This window comes from Parus major, chromosome 14, assembly GCF_001522545.3.
Source record: "Parus major isolate Abel chromosome 14, Parus_major1.1, whole genome shotgun sequence".
Lineage (NCBI taxonomy): Eukaryota > Metazoa > Chordata > Aves > Passeriformes > Paridae > Parus > Parus major.
Window position 1 is genome coordinate 6,401,962 of NC_031783.1, and position 23,740 is coordinate 6,425,701.

At 37.0% G+C, this 23,740-nt stretch overlaps 1 protein-coding gene across 5 annotated transcripts in view; it reads left to right on the plus strand.

Annotated features, from left to right (window-relative positions):
• The first annotated feature begins 11 nt into the window (after window positions 1-11).
• Window positions 12-23,740, plus strand: part of PARN (poly(A)-specific ribonuclease) — a 46,587-nt gene continuing 22,858 nt past the window's right edge. For 3 of the 5 annotated variants that reach the window (XR_004499453.1, XR_001524064.2, XM_015642447.2), the window contains exons 1-20: window positions 12-90; window positions 366-443; window positions 1,308-1,387; window positions 1,735-1,802; window positions 1,895-1,976; window positions 2,632-2,692; window positions 3,320-3,485; window positions 3,698-3,763; window positions 4,512-4,550; window positions 5,910-5,952; window positions 6,593-6,673; window positions 8,492-8,548; window positions 9,345-9,422; window positions 10,513-10,556; window positions 11,044-11,086; window positions 12,763-12,838; window positions 13,772-13,882; window positions 13,968-14,037; window positions 19,707-19,762; window positions 23,256-23,342. Coding sequence is in view for 3 of the 5 variants with exons in the window: in XM_015642447.2 (XP_015497933.1) it covers window positions 72-90; window positions 366-443; window positions 1,308-1,387; window positions 1,735-1,802; window positions 1,895-1,976; window positions 2,632-2,692; window positions 3,320-3,485; window positions 3,698-3,763; window positions 4,512-4,550; window positions 5,910-5,952; window positions 6,593-6,673; window positions 8,492-8,548; window positions 9,345-9,422; window positions 10,513-10,556; window positions 11,044-11,086; window positions 12,763-12,838; window positions 13,772-13,882; window positions 13,968-14,037; window positions 19,707-19,762; window positions 23,256-23,342 (1,405 nt within the window). In the remaining 2 variants the exon portion in view is untranslated. Of the gene's footprint in view, window positions 91-365; window positions 444-1,301; window positions 1,388-1,734; window positions 1,803-1,894; window positions 1,977-2,631; window positions 2,693-3,319; window positions 3,486-3,697; window positions 3,764-4,511; window positions 4,551-5,909; window positions 5,953-6,592; window positions 6,674-8,491; window positions 8,549-9,344; window positions 9,423-10,512; window positions 10,557-11,043; window positions 11,087-12,762; window positions 12,839-13,771; window positions 13,883-13,967; window positions 14,038-19,706; window positions 19,763-23,255; window positions 23,343-23,740 lie in introns of those variants that run through there. The other 2 variants (XM_015642450.2, XM_015642448.3) reach the window with 2 other exon arrangements.

Consider the following 23,740-nt stretch of genomic DNA (forward strand, 5'->3'; position numbering starts at 1 on the left):
GCGCTCGGCGGCGGCGGCGGCGGGCGGTGCCGGGCGGTGCCGGGCCGAGCTCCGGCGGGCGGGGGCGCGGGATGGAGGTGATCAGGAGCAGTGAGTGACCACTCGGCCCTGCGTCCCGAGCCCTGCGCTGCTGGCGCTAAGCTGGCCCGGCGTCCCGGCGTCCTGCCCTGGGCTGGCGGCCGCTCCGGCCTCAGCCTCTCCTTCATGGCGAAGGGGTCCCCATTCCCCCGCTCACGCATGAGGCGCGGCCCCGGGGCTGAAGGGGCGGCGGGCAGGCCCCGGCCACCCCTGCCCGCCCGAGGGGCGCCGGGCTGCCGGAGGATGTGGTTCGTAGTCTCAAGTGTGTTTTAACCCTTTACCCGCAGATTTTAAGGATAACCTTAACAAAGTGTATGAAGCCATTGAAGAGTCGGACTTCCTGGCCATCGATGGAGAGTTTTCAGGTACAGTTGCACCTGTTTTGTCGTAGCGAACTGTTGGCAATATCTGAGGGGGATGGTTTGACCTCCGTGCCCGAGTTCGTTCTTGTGATGTGTCTCCTGGTTAACTTGAAAAAACTAAAGCTGTGGCTACCACAGAGCGATTGAACCACTTGTTACATGTGCGATAGCAAGGCTTTGGTCAAAGATACATGTCAGGCTCATGCTGCTTGTGCTGCCACAGTAATTTCAACATGACAACTGATAGTTGTTGCAGCATAAGGTAAAAAATATGTGTTATATATGCTATGAAAGCAATGGACTGAGATATGTATGAGGGAGATCTTGCAAGTGTTTGGACAGGGATAGGTAGCACTAAGAATGTGTGTGTTTGTGAAACCCAGAGGATATGTGCAGCAGAGAGATGCTTTGCTTTTGGGATGCAGAGTTCAGTTCACCCATGGGACATGAATGTGAGCAAGACTAGGTTTTGTTACATGTGGTGTTTATGGAAGTACAGTTGTTGCATATTGCTTAAGGTGACTAAGTTGTTCGATAAATCTCTGGGCAGCCCTTCCCAGTTTTAGTTTGGCTTTGATCCTGCATTGTGTTGTGAAGCACATTTACATTAGGGTATTGGTAGGTCTTGGCCTGTTACTGACATGTTGAATAGGAGCCAGAATGACAGAGCTTTTGCAGAAGAGCTTTGCTACTAGAGCAACACTATTAAAATGAGTGGCTTATTGCAGTAGTATTTTTCTCAAATGACATAATTGTGACACGTACTTTGAGTGAAAGCATTTTTCTTAAATTGCCAGTTGTTGCATTTCTTTGCTGTAATTAATTTTGAAAAGCTTACCCAAAGCATAATATATTCTACTTTTTCAGGGATCAGTGATGGGCCTTCAGTTAGTGCATTAACAAATGGCTTTGACACTCCAGAAGAAAGGTATCAGAAACTTAAAAAGGTAAAGTGTTTACATGGGCTAATATGAAAACTGAAGCTACTTTTGGTGTAGTAGCTTGTGTGTGTGACCAATAGGAGGAAAGAGAGACAGAACTTCCTTCAGTTCTTGTCTCTTTGTGGAATGAAAGTGCATACTGAAGTCATCTTGGGCTGATAGTAAGATGATTAAATGAGGATGAAAACTAGTGGAAAAACTCTGGTGTGTTTGTTTTAAAATTATCAACATTAGTTAAGAAGATTCACTTTACTTAATTTTGAAATGTAGAGAAATTGTATGTGGATGCACCCTGTCAGTCTTTAAATGTGTACATGTTTCATTCTCATGCAAAGTTTTCCTTTCCTTTCCAGCATTCCATGGATTTTTTGCTCTTTCAGTTTGGCCTTTGCACTTTTAAATATGATGACACAGAAGAAAAGTATGTTATTCTCTTATTTCTTGTTTTCTTAATTGAGGATTTTCTAAAGTAATACTGATACTGTATTGACATGTAACTCATCTTTTCTGCAGGTATATAATGAAGTCATTTAACTTCTATATTTTTCCAAAACCCTTTAACAGAAATTCACCAGATGTCAAGTTTGTCTGTCAGGTTAGTAGAAAAACAATTTAATTTTATTACGTTAAGTTATACCTGAAACAAACTTCAGCTTAAAAGGTAGAAAAATGTATGTTTCTAGGTTGTATTGATTTTTTCTTTTATAAAATAAATAAGCATCAGTTAAGAGCAATCTCAGAAATGAGCTTTAAGGGAATATCCTTGACTTCAGTTTTTCAGTCTTGTTACACATTACAGTGTATGATTTCTGGAATTTGAGATAACATTCTAAACTTGGGAAGGTGATTTTGTTTTTGTCCCCTTTCTCACTGAACTTCCAATTCCCTTTTGTAATCTTTTATTCTCATCTGCTTATCTCCCTTTCACTGCTTCCCAGGCTATTGTCAATATTTTTCTGGTCTCAGATTGTTTTCCTGAACCACATTTGGCCTTCTTTAGTTTCCTCTCTTTACATAGTTTGCTCTTTTATCTTTATGCCTTACCATGGTCATTGTTCTTGTACTTTATGGAAGTTTAAAATCAGTAAGAAAAGTATCATAGCCTAAACTATCAGTGGCTTCTTTAGGGTCACAAACTTGTTTGTTCTTAGCTTTGGACTTTGTATAATTTCTTTAAAAGTGTAAAAATAACTTACCTTTTATGCCACAGCCACTTTTGTCAATTGTAAAGCCTTTTTCTCTTGTTGCAGAGTTCAAGTATAGATTTTTTAGCAAACCAAGGATTTGATTTTAATAAAGTTTTTCGCAACGGTGAGTTATTTTGGTATTTTTTTTCAATTTCTTTCAATTTCTGCAAATTTATGGTGACACCTTTCATTGTTTTCTGCAAAAAGAAAAAAGGCTGCCATCCATGATACTGTCTTCATATGTAATAAAATTCTTGAATTATTGTTATCCAGTCTACTGTTGTGCTGGTCGTAGCTTCCTTTCCAAGAGTTCATTGTGTAGTTCAGCAGAACAGAATTCCCACTAACATGAGAGTGTGGTTTGCTTTTTTTTGTATGGAGGCAAAGGGTGAATAAATAGAGAGAGTAACAAGGTGTGGAGCTGTGTGATACACCAGTAGCAATGTCTAGGAAAGGAATCCCAGTGCACTCATTGGGGCTGCTGCAGTCTGTTATTTGTGATGCACAGAGCAAACAGAAAAGTGCTCAATGCTTTTGTGGTTGTGATCTGCAGCTCTGCAGTGCTGGGGCTCGTGCCTTGTGCAGTGGTACCAGCTAACCTGGCACGTGCTGGGGAGCTGGACAGACACACACATCCACAGCAGATCACTGAAAGGGAAGGGTGTGCTTTCAGCCTGCAGGGGCAAATGCTTGAATCACCGTGCCTCCCTAATTTGTTTCTATTATAATGAGCTTTTACTTTTTTTGTTAGGAATTCCTTATTTAAATCAGGAAGAAGAAAGACAGCTAAGGGAACAGTATGATGAAAAACGTTCTCAAGCCAATGGTGCAGGATCTCTGTCATACATTTCTCCTAATTCCACAAAGTGCCCTGTAACAATTCCTGAAGATCAGAAAAAATTTGTTGATAAAGTAGTGTAAGTACTGCTGTTTAATATCCTCTGATGTTGTTGAAACTAAAATGTGAACTGTAGTGATATTTTCATATGTTGAAGCCATTTCTATTAGTTCACTGTTTGTAAAATGCTGCTCTTTTTGTTATGAAGCATTTTCTTGTCTTTTGGAGAGAGCTGTAAACTTCCAACAAATAAAATAGTAGATACAGAAGCAAATAATCTGTTTCTTCCAGGGAACAGATAGAAGACTTACTAAAGAATGAAGAAAGTGAAAGTTTGGAACTGGAGCCATGTACAGGGTCAGTTTCTGAAACTGAATCTCTTATAATTTTTTTTTCTTTAATTTGGTCTTCTAGAATTAGGGGAGTGACAGGGAAGAATATGTTTACTTGGGTTAACTGTAGAAAAATCTAGATTTGACTAATATTTGGATGTTGAGATAATGTGGTGATGTATGCAGGTAATTTTTTTTGATGTGTAACTTTTGCATGTGGTGGCAAAATATTTACGTATAGCCAAGAAATGTCTTGTATGTGTGAGCTACCTTTTGTTACTGCTGAAGTGATCATAAGCCTTGGAGCTGCATTTTATAAAGAAGCTTTTCAAATCTGTTGAGCTATTGGTTGTTCACAGTTGGCAGTGTGTGGCTATTTTTAGTAGGTCTCCTTCCCAAAACAATCTAATTAGCTTTGGAAAGTAGGTATTTGAAGAGTATGATTTTTTAAAAAATTAAAAAAAAAAAATTGAATTCAGAAATAGTAAAGCTGAGGATAAGGAACCATCATTGTATCTACGTTGAGGGATCATGACTATAGAATACTCTCTGATGGGAAGGTATGAGGATAACTGTAAAACATGATGTAAATGCCTTTACAGTTTGGCAGCTGAACATCAGAATTCAGTAAATTTCTTCCTAGTCTATAGTTCTGCTAGCAGTGACTCTTTAAAAATCTTTCTACAAATGAACACTTAGCTTTAACTGGAAATCATTACTAGGAGACACTCTGTGAAAGCGTTATTAGTAACATGATTGTCTTTTGGTTTTAGATTTCAAAGGAAATTAATTTATCAGACCTTGAGCTGGAAGTAAGTTACTGGTAATACTGCCTTACTGTATATTTTTAGTACTTTTGATAAGAGATCTGGGTAAGAGCTAATCTACTTAACCTTGGGGTGATTGATTTAGACTTTTTTTTTCCCCTTTAAAAGAAAACTTTGTAATGTTCTGAAGATGAATTACATTAAACTTATTTGTGATGATTAATTTAGATATTAGAGCTTAGGTTTTTTTTTTAATCATTTGTATATAAGATCCTTGAATAGAACAGCACAGCCTAGAATTATGTAACAAATGCAGCATGCTAGGTTTCAGCATGCTAGGTTTTTAGTGAACAGAAAGTGCATGTGCTTATACAGATTGTGGGCTTTACATGAAAAAATAGTAGTTCTTTAGTAGGTACTGGTATAATTTTCTGTTGGAATTAAATAATTGAAGCAGAAGAGTGAAATTATTGATTGCCCTTGTGTTATGACCTCTTCAAAGGCCATTTCCTCTGCTGAAGTATTCTCTGATGTATCAGTGTTTCGATGCATGCAAGGTTTATCGCATGAAGCAGCCCATAAGTGAGACGGAGGCTCAAAACTGTTTGAGGAGTCAGGGTGCAAAGGACACAAGTGTTTGGAGTGTGCTCTCCAGTTCTAATTTCAGGAGTAGCCAGAGGACAAGGAAATTTGCTGGTTCTGCAGTTATTGCATAGTTGTGGTTAGTTCATTACAAGATGATGAGAATAATTGCTACTGGTTAGGCAGGAAAAGGCAATATTCTCTTGCTATCAGTTGGTTGCTATCAGATGCTCTATGTTTCTGTGTATGATGTTGTTTTAGAAATTAAATGTGACTGTGGTGGTGTGATGCAACCCTGTAGCAGAGATGATGACATTTGAGTTAATAATTCCTATTAAAATTTACTGCTAGCAGAAAGTTGAAGGTTGTTAATAAGTCCTCAAATTAGTGATGTCTTCAAGAGATGCAGTCTTCAAAGAAGCTGTCATGGGGCTGCAAGTAAATGAGATCATTCTCACCAGCATTTTCGTTTTGAATTTCTTGAAAGCAAAGTTTCTACATTATGATGTAATATCTAGATGATGTTTACTTAATATTACCGAAATAAAAGGTTACAGGTTCCACAACAATAGTATGGGAAATTGTGTAAGTGCTAGTTACTGTTAGATAATGTAAGGAGTCCATTTTGCTTCAATTGCTTCAAATTTTGCATTATTAAAATTATTATTATTAACATTGAAAAGAAACTTGCAACAGTTCTTTTGCACCTAAGATTTACAGAAATAGTGAAACATGAAATTACTGAATTACTGTTGTGGTTTCAATATGCTAAATGCCAAGTGAATGGCTGTTAATATTAATATTTCATTTGTTTTGATGTAGGTATCCAAAAGGTATCCATGTGGAAACTCTGGAGTCAGATAAGGTAACTAGGCCTATGATTGCCTCTAACATTTGATCTGTTTAAGAGAAATTGTATTTCTCAATTTCACTATCTCTTCTGATTTTTAGATTTAACTTGAGCTTTATTAAGTAAATGCAAAGCATTTTAAATGGATTTCAGTGAACTAGGTTCTAAACGTTATATCTGACCAAGATATGGAGTGTGAGCATGTATTTCTGTGGCTTAAGACTACTTTTTAAACAGATACTAAAAGCTGTTTTAAAATACAGTGGATCTGATGTTCTATATTAGTAAAAAGCAGGTTGTGATCTTAGAAAAAAACAGCAGCATCACATGCTGTGTCTTCAATTCCCAGCACAGATCTCTGCTCCAAAAAGTATTTGAAACAAACTATACACCAAGAAATGATAACTGATTTTGAGAGGTAAAAAGTGGGTTTAGAAAAAATGAGGTTTGGTGGATGAATCAAATACAGCTTTCTGAAGTAGGCTTCTGGGAGTAGGTGATAATGTAATGCCTGCAATAGAAACAGTTGTGTTGCCAAGTAACTGCTGCTGAGGTATAACAGTTTTCTTTACAATGTAAATTTACAGAAACTTGCAGCAGCCTTAAATCTGAACTTCTCAGAGTCATTCCTCAAACTATACATTTTTTGTTTTAGAAGGAGAGATACATTGTTATTAGTAAGGTAGATGAAGAGGAACGAAAAAGAAGAGAGCAGCAGAAACAAGCAAAAGAACAGGTAAATAAATTAAATTCCATGTGTTTATGTGAGAGAAGGGTGAGAATCTCTGACTTCACTCAGCAATGCAAAAATGCAGGATAGGGTTTGGTATTGTTTCCCTTTGTTTTGCTGTGTCTGGCTAAATTTGATTTTCTAAATTCTACCAGATAACTTAAGCTTTGCAACAGAGCAAAAAGAGTTGTGAGGCACTCTAAAAATTTTTTAAAAATCAGAATTTGTGGAATACTGAATGAATACTCTGGAGTAGTGACCACCTCCTTATGTGAATCTTCACTCTCACAGAAGTGTGGACTAGTAAGAGGAAACATCAGTTTCTTGCAGAAATTCTTGAGCAAGTTGTTACATGGTTTGGATTGACAGTCTCCCCTTCTCTTACAAAGCTTGCTTGGTCTTGACTGTCTGAATTAGTGTCCTGTACAATGAATGTGTCATTTCTCGATAGAAACACACTGTACACTACTGCTGTGGTAACAGGCTGACCAGGAAGTCACACATGGTGTATTCAGGCACTCTCACTGTTTATGGGACTTTGTATTTTGCTTATTGGGTGATGAAAATTCAAGAGGTCTTAAGACTTGAACTGTGGGAATTCCTGATCGGACTCTTGTGCTTTCATACATCAAGATAAAGTCAGTTTGGGTGGAGCCAATGATACTCCTATGCAGAAAGCCTTTTAGGAGGGAAAGAGCTATCTAAAGAGACATTAACTAATGTGACATCTCTTTTTCCAGAAGGCAAGTCAGGAACAATTTACTTCTACAGTAGATTTTTCTGAAAAATTTTTAGTAGGGGTATTACTTGCTTGGACTAGCAGTGTTCAGAGCTGAATTAAATTAACAGTGAATGTTTTTACTAAATTTCAGTTCTGGTTGAATAGACAGGTAACATAAAGCAGAAATTACTTCCCTAGACCTGAAAAAAAAAAATCTGTTACAGAACAGTTTGTGCTGTAGTCAGGTCCCCCCAAACCAATCCAGGGTCAGTTTATACAACTACAATATTATATAATATGTCATACATTTTAATGTTTCTTCTTGGTTTTGTTTATGTAATTAATGAAGAATGTTTCTTCCACAAGCTGTGTTAGCATAATAGTACAGGTCTGATTTAATAGGAGTAACAATCAGGATTCAACCTGTTGCATATATAACAATATATGTAAAGAGTACAGCTGAAGATATATAGGTTCATTTTAATACCTTCTGAGCTGTTTGCAGTGTCATAGCTGCTGAGCACTATTGGTGATCGTGTGCTGACAATGAGCTGACAGCAGCTGTTACTGCTCTGGTTGGGGTGAAGTTACCTTTCTTTTTGGCAGCCTGTATTTTATTGTGCTTTGCTTTGTGGCTAAAACACCAGTGATACCACCCGTGTGTTTTGTCTACTGCTGAACAGCACTTGCACAGTGTCAAGGCTTTCTCTCCCACCCTCTCCCAAAAGCAATGAGGCTGGAGGGGATGGGCTCCCATTATCCTTATGCACAAATTTTGTTGTCTGTCTTTGAATTTTGGGTGAGGGAAGTGAGCAAAGGGCAGAGTGGCTGTTTGGCTTCTAACCAGGGGCAACCCCGGGCAGCAGCTTGTGACTTGTCCTACCTGACAGTGAGCTAGAACTACATAGAAAACGAGAAGTCTGGGAGAAGCATCTCAGTTGCTTTGACATCTTGTGTCTTCCAAATATTGACATTTCCTTTGTGTTCTGTTCTTGGATATGTTTGAGAAACACAGGCAGACGGGGGGCATCTGCCAGTTTGCAGGTACAGTTTTGGCAATATTTGGATTTCTGCTTCACTAACGTCAGGATCTTTGCTTACAGGAAGAATTGAATGATGCTGTAGGATTTTCCAGAGTTGTTCATGCCATTGCTAATTCTGTAAGTTAATGTGATTTTTAACCTACCTTTGTTTGTAAGGAAAAGTAAATAATTCAAAGAAAGGATTCTTCTGCTGTTACATTTTAGAAGAGAAGATGAAATACAAGTTAAACTGACATTTTAAGTTTGTGTTGCTTCATGTTTTACAGTGGTTGATTGAGGTTGGTTAAGTAAGCTGAAACTAAAGAATGACATGAAGAATCTTATCTGTAGGAGTCAACAATAGCAATGTCTTAGTCTGTAAATAAGCTTTGGTGGCTTCTTTTTTCTCTATTCTGAAAAGATTGTGGGGTTTTTTTCCTTTTTTATTTTTTTCTGGCAGTTAAAGACTATCAAAGAAGGACTGTTGTCATGTCAAATGAATCAAAGTTAACATTTAAAAAAACTGCTTGAGCTTTTACAAGGAGCTTGCTTGTACATCTGTCATGAAAGGTGACCAAGCCAGACCATGCCCTTAATAACTATTGTATATTATAACCGTAAGGAGTATATTGTGTGTTGTTGTAGAAGCAAATTAAAAGGTAATGGACTGAGAAATGCCTTGTCTTCAATCTTAGATAGACTACATTTGGAAACCAAGTTGTAAGTAGCTGTTCACATCTCAACATATGAAACTGCTGTGGAAGCCTGTGGTAGAGGAAAAAGGAGTGGCTGCTTTGAGAGAATGGAGGGGCAGGCAGAGAACAATAGAGAGGTTTGATGTGTATTTTCCCACATGCCCTTGGCTGGCAGCTGGAATAGGGGTTTTCACTGATTCCCTTCACCGTGATCAGGACTGGAAATGTTATTTTCACAGGGCAAGCTTGTTATTGGGCACAACATGCTGCTGGATGTTATGCACACCATACATCAGTTCTATTGTCCTCTACCTGATGTAAGTAATCTTCTGGGTGTTCACATGATGAAATAAATGCCTTAATGTATATGTCTTTTAGTCTTAACTCCACACTTTCTTCTGAATGGAAGAATTGGTCAGTCTATGAAGAAGTATAGAAAAGTACTTCTAAAAAATCTACTTGGTACTTCTGGGCTACTGCCGTATTGTCATAAATATTTATGTAGAAAGTTTAGTTGGATTGTTCTCCTTTGCATTTTTAAAATTATCAAAACAGATAGTAGAACTATGGTTTTTGCTTATATCAGGTATATTTAAGTGACTGATGTGTTATAAGATACTGGTGTGGAGCTTCAGCACAATTGGCTTTTTCCCATTTGTAGTTTACAAAATGGAAATATTTTTTAAAAATACTATAGTACACTAAATAAAATGATAAGCAGTCTTGTAGCAGGATGATGTTCACTGGGGTGAAGAGGTGTAATGTCAGAATAATTGGAGGGAGCACACTTTGACTGCAGCAGGGCAGTCTGACAGTTCATGACTGGACAATTCAGTGTATTGGGTACCAAGAACATTGAGGAGGCAAAAGGTCTCATTGGAAGGATGGCTCACATGACATTGTTACTTGCAGTCTTAAGGGGCTTGTGGGTGTTTGGGGAAAAGACTTGATCATAAGATGGGAAGAAGTAGTTTGGGTCTGGTTTGGATGGTATTGGAACACGAGCAATTGTCAGTAGTTCCTGTATTTATGACCCTTGGCAGATCTAAACATCTGGCAGTCACTGCATACCTGGAGTGAAATACTAGATGCTGGGAACACTTAAGAGCTGTTAAGTAGGCTGGAATCAGAAGTAGCCTAGAGTATAAAATAGAATAAGGTGTTGGCAGTGACAGAGCCTTTTATTACTAATGACAGACAAATCAGAAATACGTACTCTGCAGTTGTGTGTAATTGCAGGTGGTGTCTATGGTAGGGCTGACAAATACATCTGTCACAGTGAGAATTCAGTTACTGTGGCTCACTTTTAGAGGCTGTTTGGATAATTGTAGCTACTGCTCTCTGTCCTCTCCAGACTGTAAACAGCTCACTGACTTGTTTTTTATCTTCCGATTAATGTTAAATTAGGACCTAAGTGAGTTCAAGGAAGTAACATCATGTGTCTTTCCCCGGTAAGTTCTTAGTTCAAACTTTCAGCCATTTCAGTATAGCTTTAGCAAACTGATATTTTTTGTCTCAGCCCTGTACCCCAGCTGTTACTGGAAAAGAAATTGGAATCAAGTTAGATAAATACTATTTTTAAATTAATTTTGAGCAGTTTTTTTTTCAGAAAAGCATTGCTGTTGGTTCACTTTTTGGCAAAAGATGCACCCTTGCTGCTCTCCTGGGTTTGGCATGATGTTTGGTGTTTTGAGTCTACACTTCATTTGGAACAAGATTTATTTGCTACTAGTTGTTTGCATCTCTTGCTGTTCCTTGGTTGCTGTCCTTTTTCATGCTGAACAAAGCCAAGGAATGTTTTGGCTGTTCCAAACCCAACAGTAATTTTCAGTAGAGTGTATCTGCTGTTTCCCAGCTAATGCACTAAAACATTTTTGAGGATTTGGCAAAATGGGCATTCTTCTGTTTCAACTTATTTAGCTCTTATTTTGTTTCTAGGTTACTGGATACTAAATTGATGGCAAGTACACAACCTTTTAAGGTAAATTAACATTATAGAATGATTTGAAGACACAAAATTGCATTAATACATGTGTATTGAAACAAATTATACTTATTTGTAGAGAAAGCTGTCTAATAATATTTTCTGTGATGCTCCTTTTATTGTTGAAGAATGTTTTTTCTTTACCCCTTATCTAAACTTAAAGAATTTATGGAATGCAAATTTTTACTTTCCTACTAGTGACTTTTGTGTTTGAAGTTTTATGGTAACTTGGCAGCTTTGGATTTCAAAATATGTAGAGTTTTTGCTAGGTAAAATGTGATTAGTAGATTATTTTCATCTTTTTAAGTAGCATATGCCCTTAGGAGATAAAAAAAAGTGCTGTTCATGAGCAAATAGGATCTGGAAGCTGCTTGTATATTCAAAGCCTTAGAGTACTGGGAATGCTGACTTAGATTTGTCTGGAAAAATGCTTTATCATCATTAAGTTCTCTTGTGGCCTTTGCTCAGTGGATAGTCAGCAGGAAGAAAAAAAATACAGGTTTCTCTTAAAATATCTCACAGCACGAGTCTTATTCCTCTAAAGAAGTATAAGTGTTCTTATCATAAGCTCTTGTTTTCCCATGTACCTTTGAATTAATTAAAAAACGTGCTGAGGAAGCAGCATCTGTCTTTGTGCATAGCTCTGTGACTCCAGAGCATTCCATAAAGAAGTGCTATTAAATACACTCACAGATATTGTCAAGTTTGTGTTGCACACTGCTGTGGTAAGAATAGAGGCTTTGGCATTCTGAAAAGTAAGAATCTTCCACAAGTTTTATGTTTGGTACTGCTATGTTGACATTTGTAATTCTATAGCAGATGCTTGGGTTTTCAGGCTGTTGTTATGAAATCCTGCTTTGGGATGCCAGAGTAATGCATCATTTGAGCTTGTTTGTTGCTAGTTCTTGATAACTTTTCAGTGTGCAGACTAGGTGAGTGTAAACAGCCAGGTTTGACTGAGAATCAAATGAAATCTGGTCCTTGTAGATCTCAAACAATTTTAATAAAGATTGTGTGAGATGTTTTGCTTTCTCTGGCTGTTGGTTCTGCTTGTTTCCATTGTACTGATTGACAACATATATTTGATTAAGAATTTCAGTAAGGAATTAATCTGTAATACATCTTTGTGGCTTTTTATTTTATGTATATAATTCATCAGTAGATTCAGTAATGCTACTCAACTAAGTTGAAGTGTAGGAGCAACTTTCTGATTGTCAGGCTTCTTTCACTGTTTCTGTATTACTTTAAATTAGCAGTATTTACACTTGTTAAACTATTCAAGAATGTCCAATCAGCAGGCACATTTCAATACTCACCTTGAATGCTTTCAACCATTATGATCAATATTTAGAATGTTTGTCTGTTCTTTGTGTTGTCTTTTCCCTTACCACATGTACCCTGCATAAAACCAGACTCAAATAGAAATAATACTTTGCCATAATCCCTCAATAACTCTGAGCAGCATTAATAAAAGCTTATGATTCATTATGATGCAAGTGAGGGAAGGTAACTGAGATTTGTCTTGACATACCTCTGGTGCATTAGTTTGAAGCAGGGCTATGTGTAAATCCTTAGAGAACACAAGGTGGCAGCAGTAAATATTAATTTGATCCTATTTGATTTCAGTTTCCAGGGAAAATGTGCTTGGCAATTAATGATGGCTTTTCTTGCAGGAGATCATTAATAATACATCGCTTGCAGAACTGGAAAAGCGTTTAAAAGAGGTTCCATTCAGCCCTCCTAAAGTTGGTAAGGATATATTAAAATGCTCTTTTTTCTGAAATATTTTTCTCTTTCAGGGGAAACAAAATGTTTTGATTATTTTAGCTCTTGGTCTGAAATATAAATTCCCCTGCTAATACTTAGTGTTCTGATGAAGGGACTTTAAATGAAGGCACTGTACGTACAGAGCAATTATATTTAAAAGTATAACTGGAACTTAGTAAGAATCCAGACGGTAAAAGAATGGACAAACAAAACCAAGAAAACTTATACAATATTGACCAGTCGTGTGTGTTCTAGAAATTACTAAAGTTCTTTTAGTAGGAAAAAGGGTTATTTGCTTTGAGGTGAACACAAGGATATTTAATCAAAGGGCAAGCTTAGCTCAAGTTTCTGGAATTTTTCTTAAGCTGCTGATTTAGAAAAGGGAGAGCAATACTCAAGAGTGGATTATGTTGAAAGGCAAAGTTTCAATGCTTGCTCAAAATCAAGATGAGCAGTACTTTTTTATGTTACTGAATGGGCAGAGCATGAACACCAAGTACATTTGTCAATAAAGACATCCTTAAATCATTTAGATTAGTCTTCATTTAAATATCTTGAAAAATCTGATCATAGGCTAACCATTAGACTGAGTGTCTGTTTTCTTAAATGCAAAAAAGATACTCTTTGTGGGGAATTCTACTGTAATTGTCTTACAATTAATACTCCATTTTGGCTGAGTAGGTCTGGGTATTAAGAGCTTTTTAATAGGAAAGACTTTCCATATTATGAATCTATCCTTATTTAAAAATGCCAAACAAAACTACTTTTTTAAGAACTTAAGAAAATTCAATGATTCTGAAAGTTGTATAGACATCTCCAAATGTTATGCTCTGATGAAATAAGCCTGTGGGTAAGGATAGAGTACTGCCTTTATCTTCTCTGATAAGGTGTTTATGAATGTCTTTTTCCCCTCAGAAAGTGCAGAAGGATTTCCAAGTTACAATACAGCGTCTGAACAACTCCATGAAGCAGGATATGATGCTTATATTACTGGACTGTGCTTCATTTCCATGGCTAATTTCCTAGGTACCTGTCAAGTCTTTTCCAAACCTTCTCCTTGGTGCTGCCTGTAGCTGCTTATTATATACTGAATTTATTCTTCATTCATCAGGTTCATTCCTCAGTCCTCCGAAAAACCATGTGTCTGCTAGATCAAAACTCATTGAACCTTTTTTTAACAAGTAAGTAGTTGTATAAAAAACATACTAAAACATGGAAGTACAACACCACCTTTGCAGATCTACTTCTAGCCTTGGGAGCAATAGTTAACTGCATTTTTCTTTAACCAAAGTTTTTTTGGCTTTCTGATTCATGCTGGTAATGCTGGACAGGCTATGAAGTAAATACCTTTTCTTTTGAGGAGGATGGTTTACTTTCTGCTGACCTGTGAAAGGACACTTAGAAGAGAACCTGGACTCCTTTAATGGCCTTGCCCATGCCACTGTTGAGGATATATTTACAGTTTAGAAAATTATTTCTGGAATAAGCTTTGGGAATAGTGGAACTGAAGAAAACCTGGTCAGGTGTTCTTTATGTTGTAGGACCCTCAGTAACTGGTGATAGTGAAAACTGAATGTGCTCAACAGTTTGGAAAAACTAAAATGCACCCATGGTAATGTCAGTCCAAATGACAGGAAGCATGGGTATTAACATTGTTGGGTAACCCATTTTTAAGATGGCGTAAGAAATATACATGTATGATTTATGGGATGATGCTATAAGCAGTGTTTTTCTTTTGAATTGGATCTTCACACAAACTCCTTGAACAAATTGAAGTAAGACTTGGGGAATCTAGAAACCTTTATGCACAGAGTCAATCCTTTACATAGTTAATCTGTAGATTTTACCTTAGGAAACTTCTAAAGATGCTGCCATCTGTCACATAAAGGAAAAGGAGTTGAAATTAAAAAGATTCTAGTGCTTGCTCTGTCTGTTTAAATTCAGGAGAAATGCCATCCTTTCAAACCCATAATACAAGAGTTGGCAAAATAAATTATTTTAGCTTCAGATGGCCCACACAAAGGATGAAATCATTGTGATCATTGGCTTTCACCTTTCATTGTTCTGAAAATCATATCATTATAGTGACAGCAGTGATGTGATTCTCTTGACACTGAGACGTGAGGCAGTAACTCCATACATTTTAGCAGATGTTACAAATATTCCCTACATGAAACAGTGGCTGCTTGATTTGAGTGTGAAAATGATGATAAAATTTATCAGCACAATTTCATTTTAAGATGGGATGTGTCACTAGGTTGTTTTCAGGAACACCAACACACACATGCCAAGTAGTAGGTGCCAATTGAGCAGGTTAATTTTTCAATCATTAACCAAAATTCTTTCTAGAAATACATATTTGCAACAAGTACAAACAGCAGCTTCTAGAGCTGTCACAATAGTACATTAAATTTAAGCTTTTCAAATTAATTGTGTACTTGAAATGTGAAATTCCTCTAGGAGCGACATTTCAAAATTGTGAGTGAGTGAGAGGAAGCCTGCTGTGCCTGTTCTGGCTTCAGAGTTAACACTGCCTGACTGTAATGAAAGGAAGAGTTAAAAAACTGTAGGGAGAACAGCTGCCTTTTTTTTTCTGTTTTAAGCAAGAACTGAAAATTAGTGTTTGCAAGAAAATAATGTTTATCCATTCTGTCATTATTCAGAACTTGTAGCTTCTTGTTTCAGAAAAGCTATGTATTATTTTTAAATCATGGAAACTTGGAAGCCTTGCCATGTCTTTCAAATGATTTCAGAAGCTTTGCCATATTCTAACTAACATCTGCCACATCACCTAAGAGCCTGCAGATGAGACTATCTCACCTTTTCCTTACAGTGAGCAGGCCAAGACTTGTATTTTTCAAGGTAGTTTTCTTTCTCCTGTAATGCAAACTAACAAACCAGAATAAGACAACTCTTACTTATTTTTTTTTTAATAAAGAAGATTTAACTACATGTCAGAAGTCAAACTGAGGTATTTAAATGAACAAGTCTTTTGCTTCATTCATTCAGTCCTTGCAAGTCTCTCTGTCTGCAGCAGGTGGTGTTTTTAGCACCTTTAGTAGTATCTGGGCTCTGCAGTTCAGAGTTCCCTAAAGGTCCCTTACTGAGTGTGTTGCTTCTGGGGCTTTTTGGCAGGTATGCTCTGGGCTGCCAGCCAGCTTCCTGCTACACCTACTTGTCTCTAGTTTGTGGTCTAGAATCTTTCCCTAGCTGAGCATCCTTTCTTCCTGCTGGGGAGAAAAAAAACTATGTTCCTCCTTCCTCCAGAAGTTCTACCTGATCCTGTGGGCAGCAGTCAGAACAAGGAAACCTTTTCCTTTGTGCTGTAGTCATGTTCTTCAAGCAAAACACAAACTACAACATGCAAACAGTAAGCTAAACAAATGAAAGTTATACCTTGTGTCACAAGTTTTTCCTGAAAGAAGCTGAGCAGAGGAGTTTAGTATAAGGCAGCTATTCAGAAGCAGTGTTCTCAGTTTGAACTATTATCCAGATAGTCTTAAAAATGTTTTTTTAAACAGACATGATTCTTTGGGTTGCTTATAACCTCTTAATTTCAAGATCTCTGTATATTATGTGTTAATACTTAAATACAGTTTAGTGATTAAACTTTCAGATCATTGCTAGGATTTTGGAAATGTTTCTTGTTTAAATGGGCTTGACACTAATGTGAGTTAAATTAGTAAATATAAATTTAAACATGAAGCTTTGATGTTTTTTGAACTTAGCTTTCAAATTAAGGCAATACTTTTTTCAAAAGTAATTTTGATGTCTTTCATTATGTCAGCTTCCTGGCTGGCTGTTGAAGAGTGATGGCCAGGATAACGTTCATGTAGGTTAATGATGAACACAGGTAAAATCTTTAGTTTTAGGGCTTTTGTGAGAGTGGAACTGATTAAAAACAGACTTTCCCTTAGGGTTGTTTGGCTCTTTTAGGCATAATACAGTAAGTTATATGATAAACAATTCAATAAACCAGGAACTCCAGAGATGCATTTCTGTAATCTCTATGCGTTATTGTATATATAAAATCTTTGAAAAATCCTGTTTGTCTGCTGTGAGTAATCCCCAATGAACATTTATGAGTATACTCTTGTGTGTATAATTTAGATACTGTTACTGTCTCATATACTTTGGAGTTGGTTTGAAATGTTGTGACTTGTTTAGGGCAACTGCTCTTCCGTATCTTCCTGCCCTCACCCAGAAGCCCCTCACAAACTTTTAATAACAGTGTTCTTTTGTATCTCCTTGGGTTGTTTGAATGCTATTTATTCTTTTGATGTAGGGGGTAGAAGAGGTGTAGAGAAATGAGAACACCATGTTTTATTGAGCTGAATAGCATCATGGTCTGTAGAAATAGAAATTAGCTTAGAAATGTTTTGGTTTTTTTAATACAATGGATATCAGTAACCAAAATCCATGCAAATCACTTGGGTTTGTGCTATATTAGTAGAAAGTTTCTCATAGGGAGCTATGTTCTTTGGCATGTACTGGAAATCCTCCAGTTTTTCTATATACTTTACTTTTCCTTTGCAAAATTACTGAAAAAGGAGATTGGTGTGCTTTTGTGCAGTTTGACCAATAACTTCCCTCTCACAGTGTAAGAGTAAACAGTTCCTGTTCTTGTGCTTGCAGCAACATGTGGCTGAAGTAGTCACTGACCTGGACCAGTAAACTGAGCTGAGTTTAAAAAAAAAGCCTTTTCTTTTTTCAGCTGGATCAGTTTCTATGCACAATTCACCACACAGATATGAAAACTTTAATCCTAGCTCAGTGCAGAGGAACAATGTCGACTCCTTGAGACTGTTTATGGACTGTTTATGCACTGTTGTGACTGGCACAATGATAGCCTTCCTCTCCTCATTTCATTTGACTTGCCACAGAAACAGTTGTCTTCCAAGATGCTTCCTCAAAATACCTCATAGTTCTTATTGAGAAATGGATCTCTGTCCTCTGACTGTGTAATCTGGCTGTAGTCCTTAAATAGTGTAGGAAATGATATTTTTTTTAGCTTGGTCTGCTTAGCTTTTAAAGAAATGTAGCTACAATACAGATTTTTACAACATTAACTCACAACTTCATGAATCGAGCTAATTTAATATAGAGTTCTTGCTGTCATACAGAAGAGTGTTACTAAGTTAAATGTTCTGCAGATAGATGAAGAGTCTCAGAACCATAGTTATGGATACTTAATTATGGATTATGGTGTAATTTGGTGTTCATGATCCATGTGGTGTAAATTAGTGCTACAAGATGCAGTTACTTCTGTAACACACCTGAAGTGCACTTAATAATAAAATCAATATTTAGGCTACAAGAGAGTGTGTGTGTTTGTGTGTGTATGTGCTGTTTAGTGACATAATTGTTTGGCCAAACAAATAAACATGGGATTTGTTTCAGAGAATAAAGAAACTGAACCTAATTAATTTCAGGTGTATATATATATATACATATATATATATATATATATATATTTTTGACATAAGTCTTGTTGTAATTGTTGTTGTAGTTGGTGTATTGTGTTCCTCAATATGATAAAACCTGGGGGAAGGAAACTTAATTAGTGTTCCTCCCCAGAAGTTTTTGTTGTGTTTTTAGTAGACTTCATCTTTATTTTTATGAAAACCTACAAAACTTATTATTTGAATGCTTTAAAAACAGTAGGTTCCAAGAAGTTGGGAAAAGTTTGTTCAGATAACTCAGCTTAAAACAAACCTGCCTTTTTTTTTTTTTTAATAAAACCTCCCACTTTTGCTGTCCTGCTTGGATGATGGACATCCTCTTTCCAGCAATGACTAAACTGCTTTTACTGACCAGTAGAAAATTTCTATTTAGCCTATTTAGGCTATGCTTATCCCCTGCACTGGGGTCTGAAGAGGGCTGTATCTCTTACTAACAGTGACACCGACATTTCAGATGAAGCTGTGAGCACAAATCATAGCTAATAAATCAAATTGAGCCTCTTTTGGTGGTCTGGGAGCAGCTTACTGGGAGAGCACAGATCCCAGTTCTTTACTGCACAGCTGGGTGCCCTGTTAAGGTGCTATGATCCTACCTAATGTCTTCCACCGGAGTTGGAATGTAGTCACGTACCTTCTATTGCTCCTTGGAGGATGTGTCCCATGCTGCCTCTTTCTATACCACTTCCTTTAATTCCATAAAAGATACCTTTGTGGTGGTATCCCTGTGCCTCCTTGTTTTCTGGGTGGAGCCAACCCTGTCCAGTTTAGACAGACAGCTGTGTTGAAGCCAGGTCCTCAGAAGTGTGGCACCTAAGGCTAAACATAAAAAAGAAACTCTGGCTGCCTTGTAGAATGTCTTCGTTACTCAGTGCTGTGCTGGGATGGGTGAAGTTTCTGAAGCTAATTGGTGCAGATGTTTCTAATTTTTATTGATAAAGTTCCTTTTAGGTGCTGCAGTGCTCAGGGGGATGCAGTGGATGTTAGACTGTACCTTTTCTGGGACTCAGAAGATAAATTAGGTGGGACAGTGTGTGGCACAACTGGTGCCAGTTCTCACACACTGTGGCTCACATGTAAACCTGCTGTACAGTACATTTTACCCCAGTGTTTAGGGCTTTTTTCTATCTTCTAGTTGTAGCAAAACCAAAAAAAGTTGTTACTTTGGGCCTTTTTGCTCTTGCTTTCTTGAACAAGTAAAATTCCTGGCATAATGCCAAGTAATGTTTGAATCTGGTTGTTGGATTGGGTTTAGAGGGTCTGTTTGTTTAAACATACCTTGAGATAAGTTTAGGATTGTTAATTCTGCTTCTTCAGAAAGAACGTGTCAAATTATAAAAAGAAAAATATCTTCAGGCAGAAATTTGCTAATTTTTCCATTTTGCTTCTAGGTTATTTCTTATGAGAGTAATGGACATACCATATCTCAATTTGGAAGGACCAGACTGTAAGTAGCTTCTTTCATCGTAATCTTAACACCATTCTGACAAACATCCTGGAGGAGGAAGTGTAAAGATTAGTCATGTATATCTAAAGCAAGGATATCAACATATCTATCAGCTGTGTTAAGTTATTAGCTACTTATGAAATGATTTAAAAGTATCTGCTCCCCTGTTTTCCTTTAACAAAATAGTAAACCCAGAAATTGTTCAACTTTGACCAGAGAATCTGCATTATAAAGGGGGCTGATGAGAACAAATTAAGTTAATGTTACTAAATGAGTTTGAAATTAACAGCTTTATTTTTATTTTGGGTTACTGTTCTTATGTACTATATCACATAAAAAGTGGGATCTTTACACTGTCCCCTCACCCCAGCAGTAAACACAGAATGCAAACTAGTGAAAAGCACGTGGTTCTTAAAATCCTGTGGCCACTTTGTCAATTGACATGCAATTAACTTCAGCCTAAACATCAAGATTCTTTTGCCACATGGAGTTATGGTAATGGAAAATATTACTTAAAACATTTTTACCTTTTAGGTTATTTCAGTTTACAGATCTGGAGCTGTAATTAGGTGATAATATATTTAAATGAAAAAAGATTCTACTAATGTAAATGTCCTTACTGTTCCGGGATTTCATTATGAGGGGGAGAACTTTGCATGGGGGTTCCCACTGATGCCTTGACTTAGGAAAATGTGAAGCCCTGGAGGTCAGTCTGGTCCTTGATTAGATAAAAGTTTAATTCTGTATTGAGGAGTCAGATACACAATGTCTTGAAAATTACACATTTGGAAGCAGTACTTATGTGGACACGTTTTCCACTCCTTGCATCAGAAAGCTCAGACTGGAGTGTGGCTTTCTTAGATGTCAGTTTAATAGTAACAGAATGCAGTTCTAGAGAGATGGAACTAACTGTTGGAGAGGAAAATACGTTCTGTAAGGGCATATATTTAATTTTAAATTCAGTTAGGTGGTCAGATCACTGAGCTCTGGCTCTGCTGGAATGGTAATCTAATTACGTTGCATCTTCCCTCCCCAACTGTTCGATACTGAGTGGAAGAATGGGTAAATACTTTGGGCCATTGAGAGAGTGCCAAATGTACTAATTTGTAAAGATGCTACTTCCACTTGCTGGCCAACTTACAGGATTGTTTTGATACTTTGCCAGGAAGGGTTGCCAAAGAAGAGTCTGCCTGTGAAAGTCTGTCTCTTTTATCTGAAAGCCACTCCTGTAGAACAGACTGATGCAGATGTTCGTGGAGAACCTGAGCCAAGAGGCTTTCTAAGGCTCAAAACAGAAAGCATTGCAGGGGTGGCATGTTGGGCTGGCTATTCTGGGCACTTTTGGTGCTGTTCTGAGATGTAAATACCACTGTAGGTTGAGGAAGCTGTCTAGTGATTGTCTGTGGGGAGCCGTTTCTCAGAGAAGCAAAGCCACCTAAAAGGTACAGCCAGGTTTCTGTGGGAGGTGCACTTGGAGTCTGTATTTTTAAAAAAGAGATGAGGCACAGCTGACTATTGTATGTTTCTGTTTGTCAGGTAGTGAAATAGCAAGTTCATGCAATTTTTCCTGAAATAATGGTTTTCAGTAACATGTGCTAAGTTAAATAGAGTAACTTAAAGACAATATGTGAATGTGACTTTCATCATCTTTTGCTACTGTGTGTTAAAAACTCATTTAGAAGAATGAAGTTGCCTCACAAAATAACTGCAAAGCAGAAAAAGAATCAAATACTTTTCACCCAAGAAGGGAGAAGTTAGAGATTTTAACAGCAGATTCACTGAATTTAAGAATAAGCAGGTACAAGAAGGTTAGGAATAGTTTATTTTCTCTAATCAATATATAAAGGCTGTAATATCTGAAACTGGTTTTGTTCCTGCTATGATTTTCTACTGCTGGATTACAAATAATTAAACTTTGAGTTGCTCTCTGTTCAGTAAATTGTACAACAATGAATTGATCTACTGTTGCTTGTGAGGTTTTGGTGTTTAACTTGTATGGGACAAAAAAAAAGAATTTTAGTCCTTAAAAAATGTTTTATCCTTTTTCTTTAAGTAGCAGATTTAGGCAACAGGATTTCACCTGTGCTCATGAAGGGATTGCTTTCCTTATCTCCTTGTGTCTCTGTCCAGCCTGACTGAGCTCCCAGTGCTCACGTACACCTGTACTTTATTACTAGGGGTTTCTCGTCAACTCAGGCTAACCCACTTGTTAGGTGAAACAGATTAAAACACTTAGCAGTAACAAGTGGCTGATAGTCTGATTTTGGACACCTGTTCTACAAATGAGATACACCTTGGAGAGCTCTCCAGTTTTCAAGCTGAAAGCTAAGGAGATCAGAAACTAGAAAAGTTTGTATTAAAAAATAATTCAGGTGGGTAAGTCACTAATCATTCCCTAAAATGAAAAATAGTCCCAAAGTCTCTATACCAAAAGAGAAGATTTTCCTGATATTGTTACCAGGTGGTCAAATTAAAATCTGATCACATCAAGCTGTGTGTGGGTAACCCTTGAGTTATTCTGAACAAACTAGAGCACTACATTGCAAAGTGGAGCACTTGACTTCAGTGGTTCAGCCTCTGTCATCAAACGTAAAACAACACATAAGATTAAGCAATGTGCCATACATAACAAAATAGATCTCTGTAGATACCTGTGGAAAGGCTTAATTAATGAACTGCAAATAGTTTAGTTTAGTTGCAAGTATTTCATTGTCTTTGGCCCTGAAAATACAGTGTTCAACTTGTTTCTTTTTAAAATACAATAGGAATTCACAGGTTATAAAAACTCACATCTCTAGTGAAAGGAACTTCAGGTAGGAGAAATATGTGAAAGTAAGATATATAGTGATAATTTATGCTGTATTCTTACATCTTCTAGCAGTTTGATTTGGATTCTCTCTCAGTTTCACAGGCCTAAAAATTTCTTTCAATATGCACGAAAGACTTCTTCACTTCTTTAGATGTTGGCCTTGATGAGTTGTCTTTTTTTCTTGGTGTAATTTGTAGTAATAATAAAAAAGTGTGTATATTGTAGCTTGTATCTAATACTTTATTTATACTGTATCTAATAGTGAGTTGAACATTGTTTCACAGGAAAATGGTAAAAATTGAACCATTGCTAAGAATTTTTTAAAGGTGGAGCATGAAAAGGCTTTTTTTTGTTGTTTTTTTTTTTTTTCTTTCTTTTTTCTGTCCTTGCACTTGGTTTGGTGCAAGGGATGGGAAGAACTACATTTGTGGGCATTTCTCACTGCAGGAAATGCTGTTTCAATTCCTTAAATAGATGAGCTAGCTAGTAGGATTTAGTGTATCTTTCATGCCTAAGTGTAGGCACGTTCTAACTGTACCTAATGCAGTTTCATAAATCTTGTCCTGTTTTCTTTTTGAAAAAGGAAAGGAAAAAACTACATGACCACATTATATGACTGTTTTAGAATATTTTAAAGATTATAGTAGCGACTCTCATTTTAACAAAAGCATTTTTGTTTTGTAGTGCAGCCCAAACGAGATCATGTTCTTCATGTTACTTTTCCCAAAGAGTGGAAGACTAGTGACCTATACCAGCTTTTCAGTGCCTTTGGTGAGCGATATAATCCGTCTTCCTTTTATGTTGTTGTTATTAACAAGTTAAATTTCTGGTTTGTTTTGTTATTTTTAGTCTGTCTGCGCAGACTTATTCCTAGTGTAGGTAATAGTGAATCTCTTCTTGTAATTTTTGAATGGTGTCCTGTGGACTTCGTAATGATGTGAAAATTGCCGTTCTTATTAACTGCTCTTTAGAAATCTTTTTATTTGGTGCTTGTTGAATATTGAGGATCTTTTATCCTTTTATTTCCATCCTCTCCTGGAAGGAGGTAAGAGTTTATATAGGTGGATAAAGAGAACGTAAGGCAGATTGAGGCTTTAGGGACAAGGTTCATCCTGCAGTCTGTGTAAAGCCAAACTCTGGCATATGTGAGTCTAGGCAAGGAAGCAGGC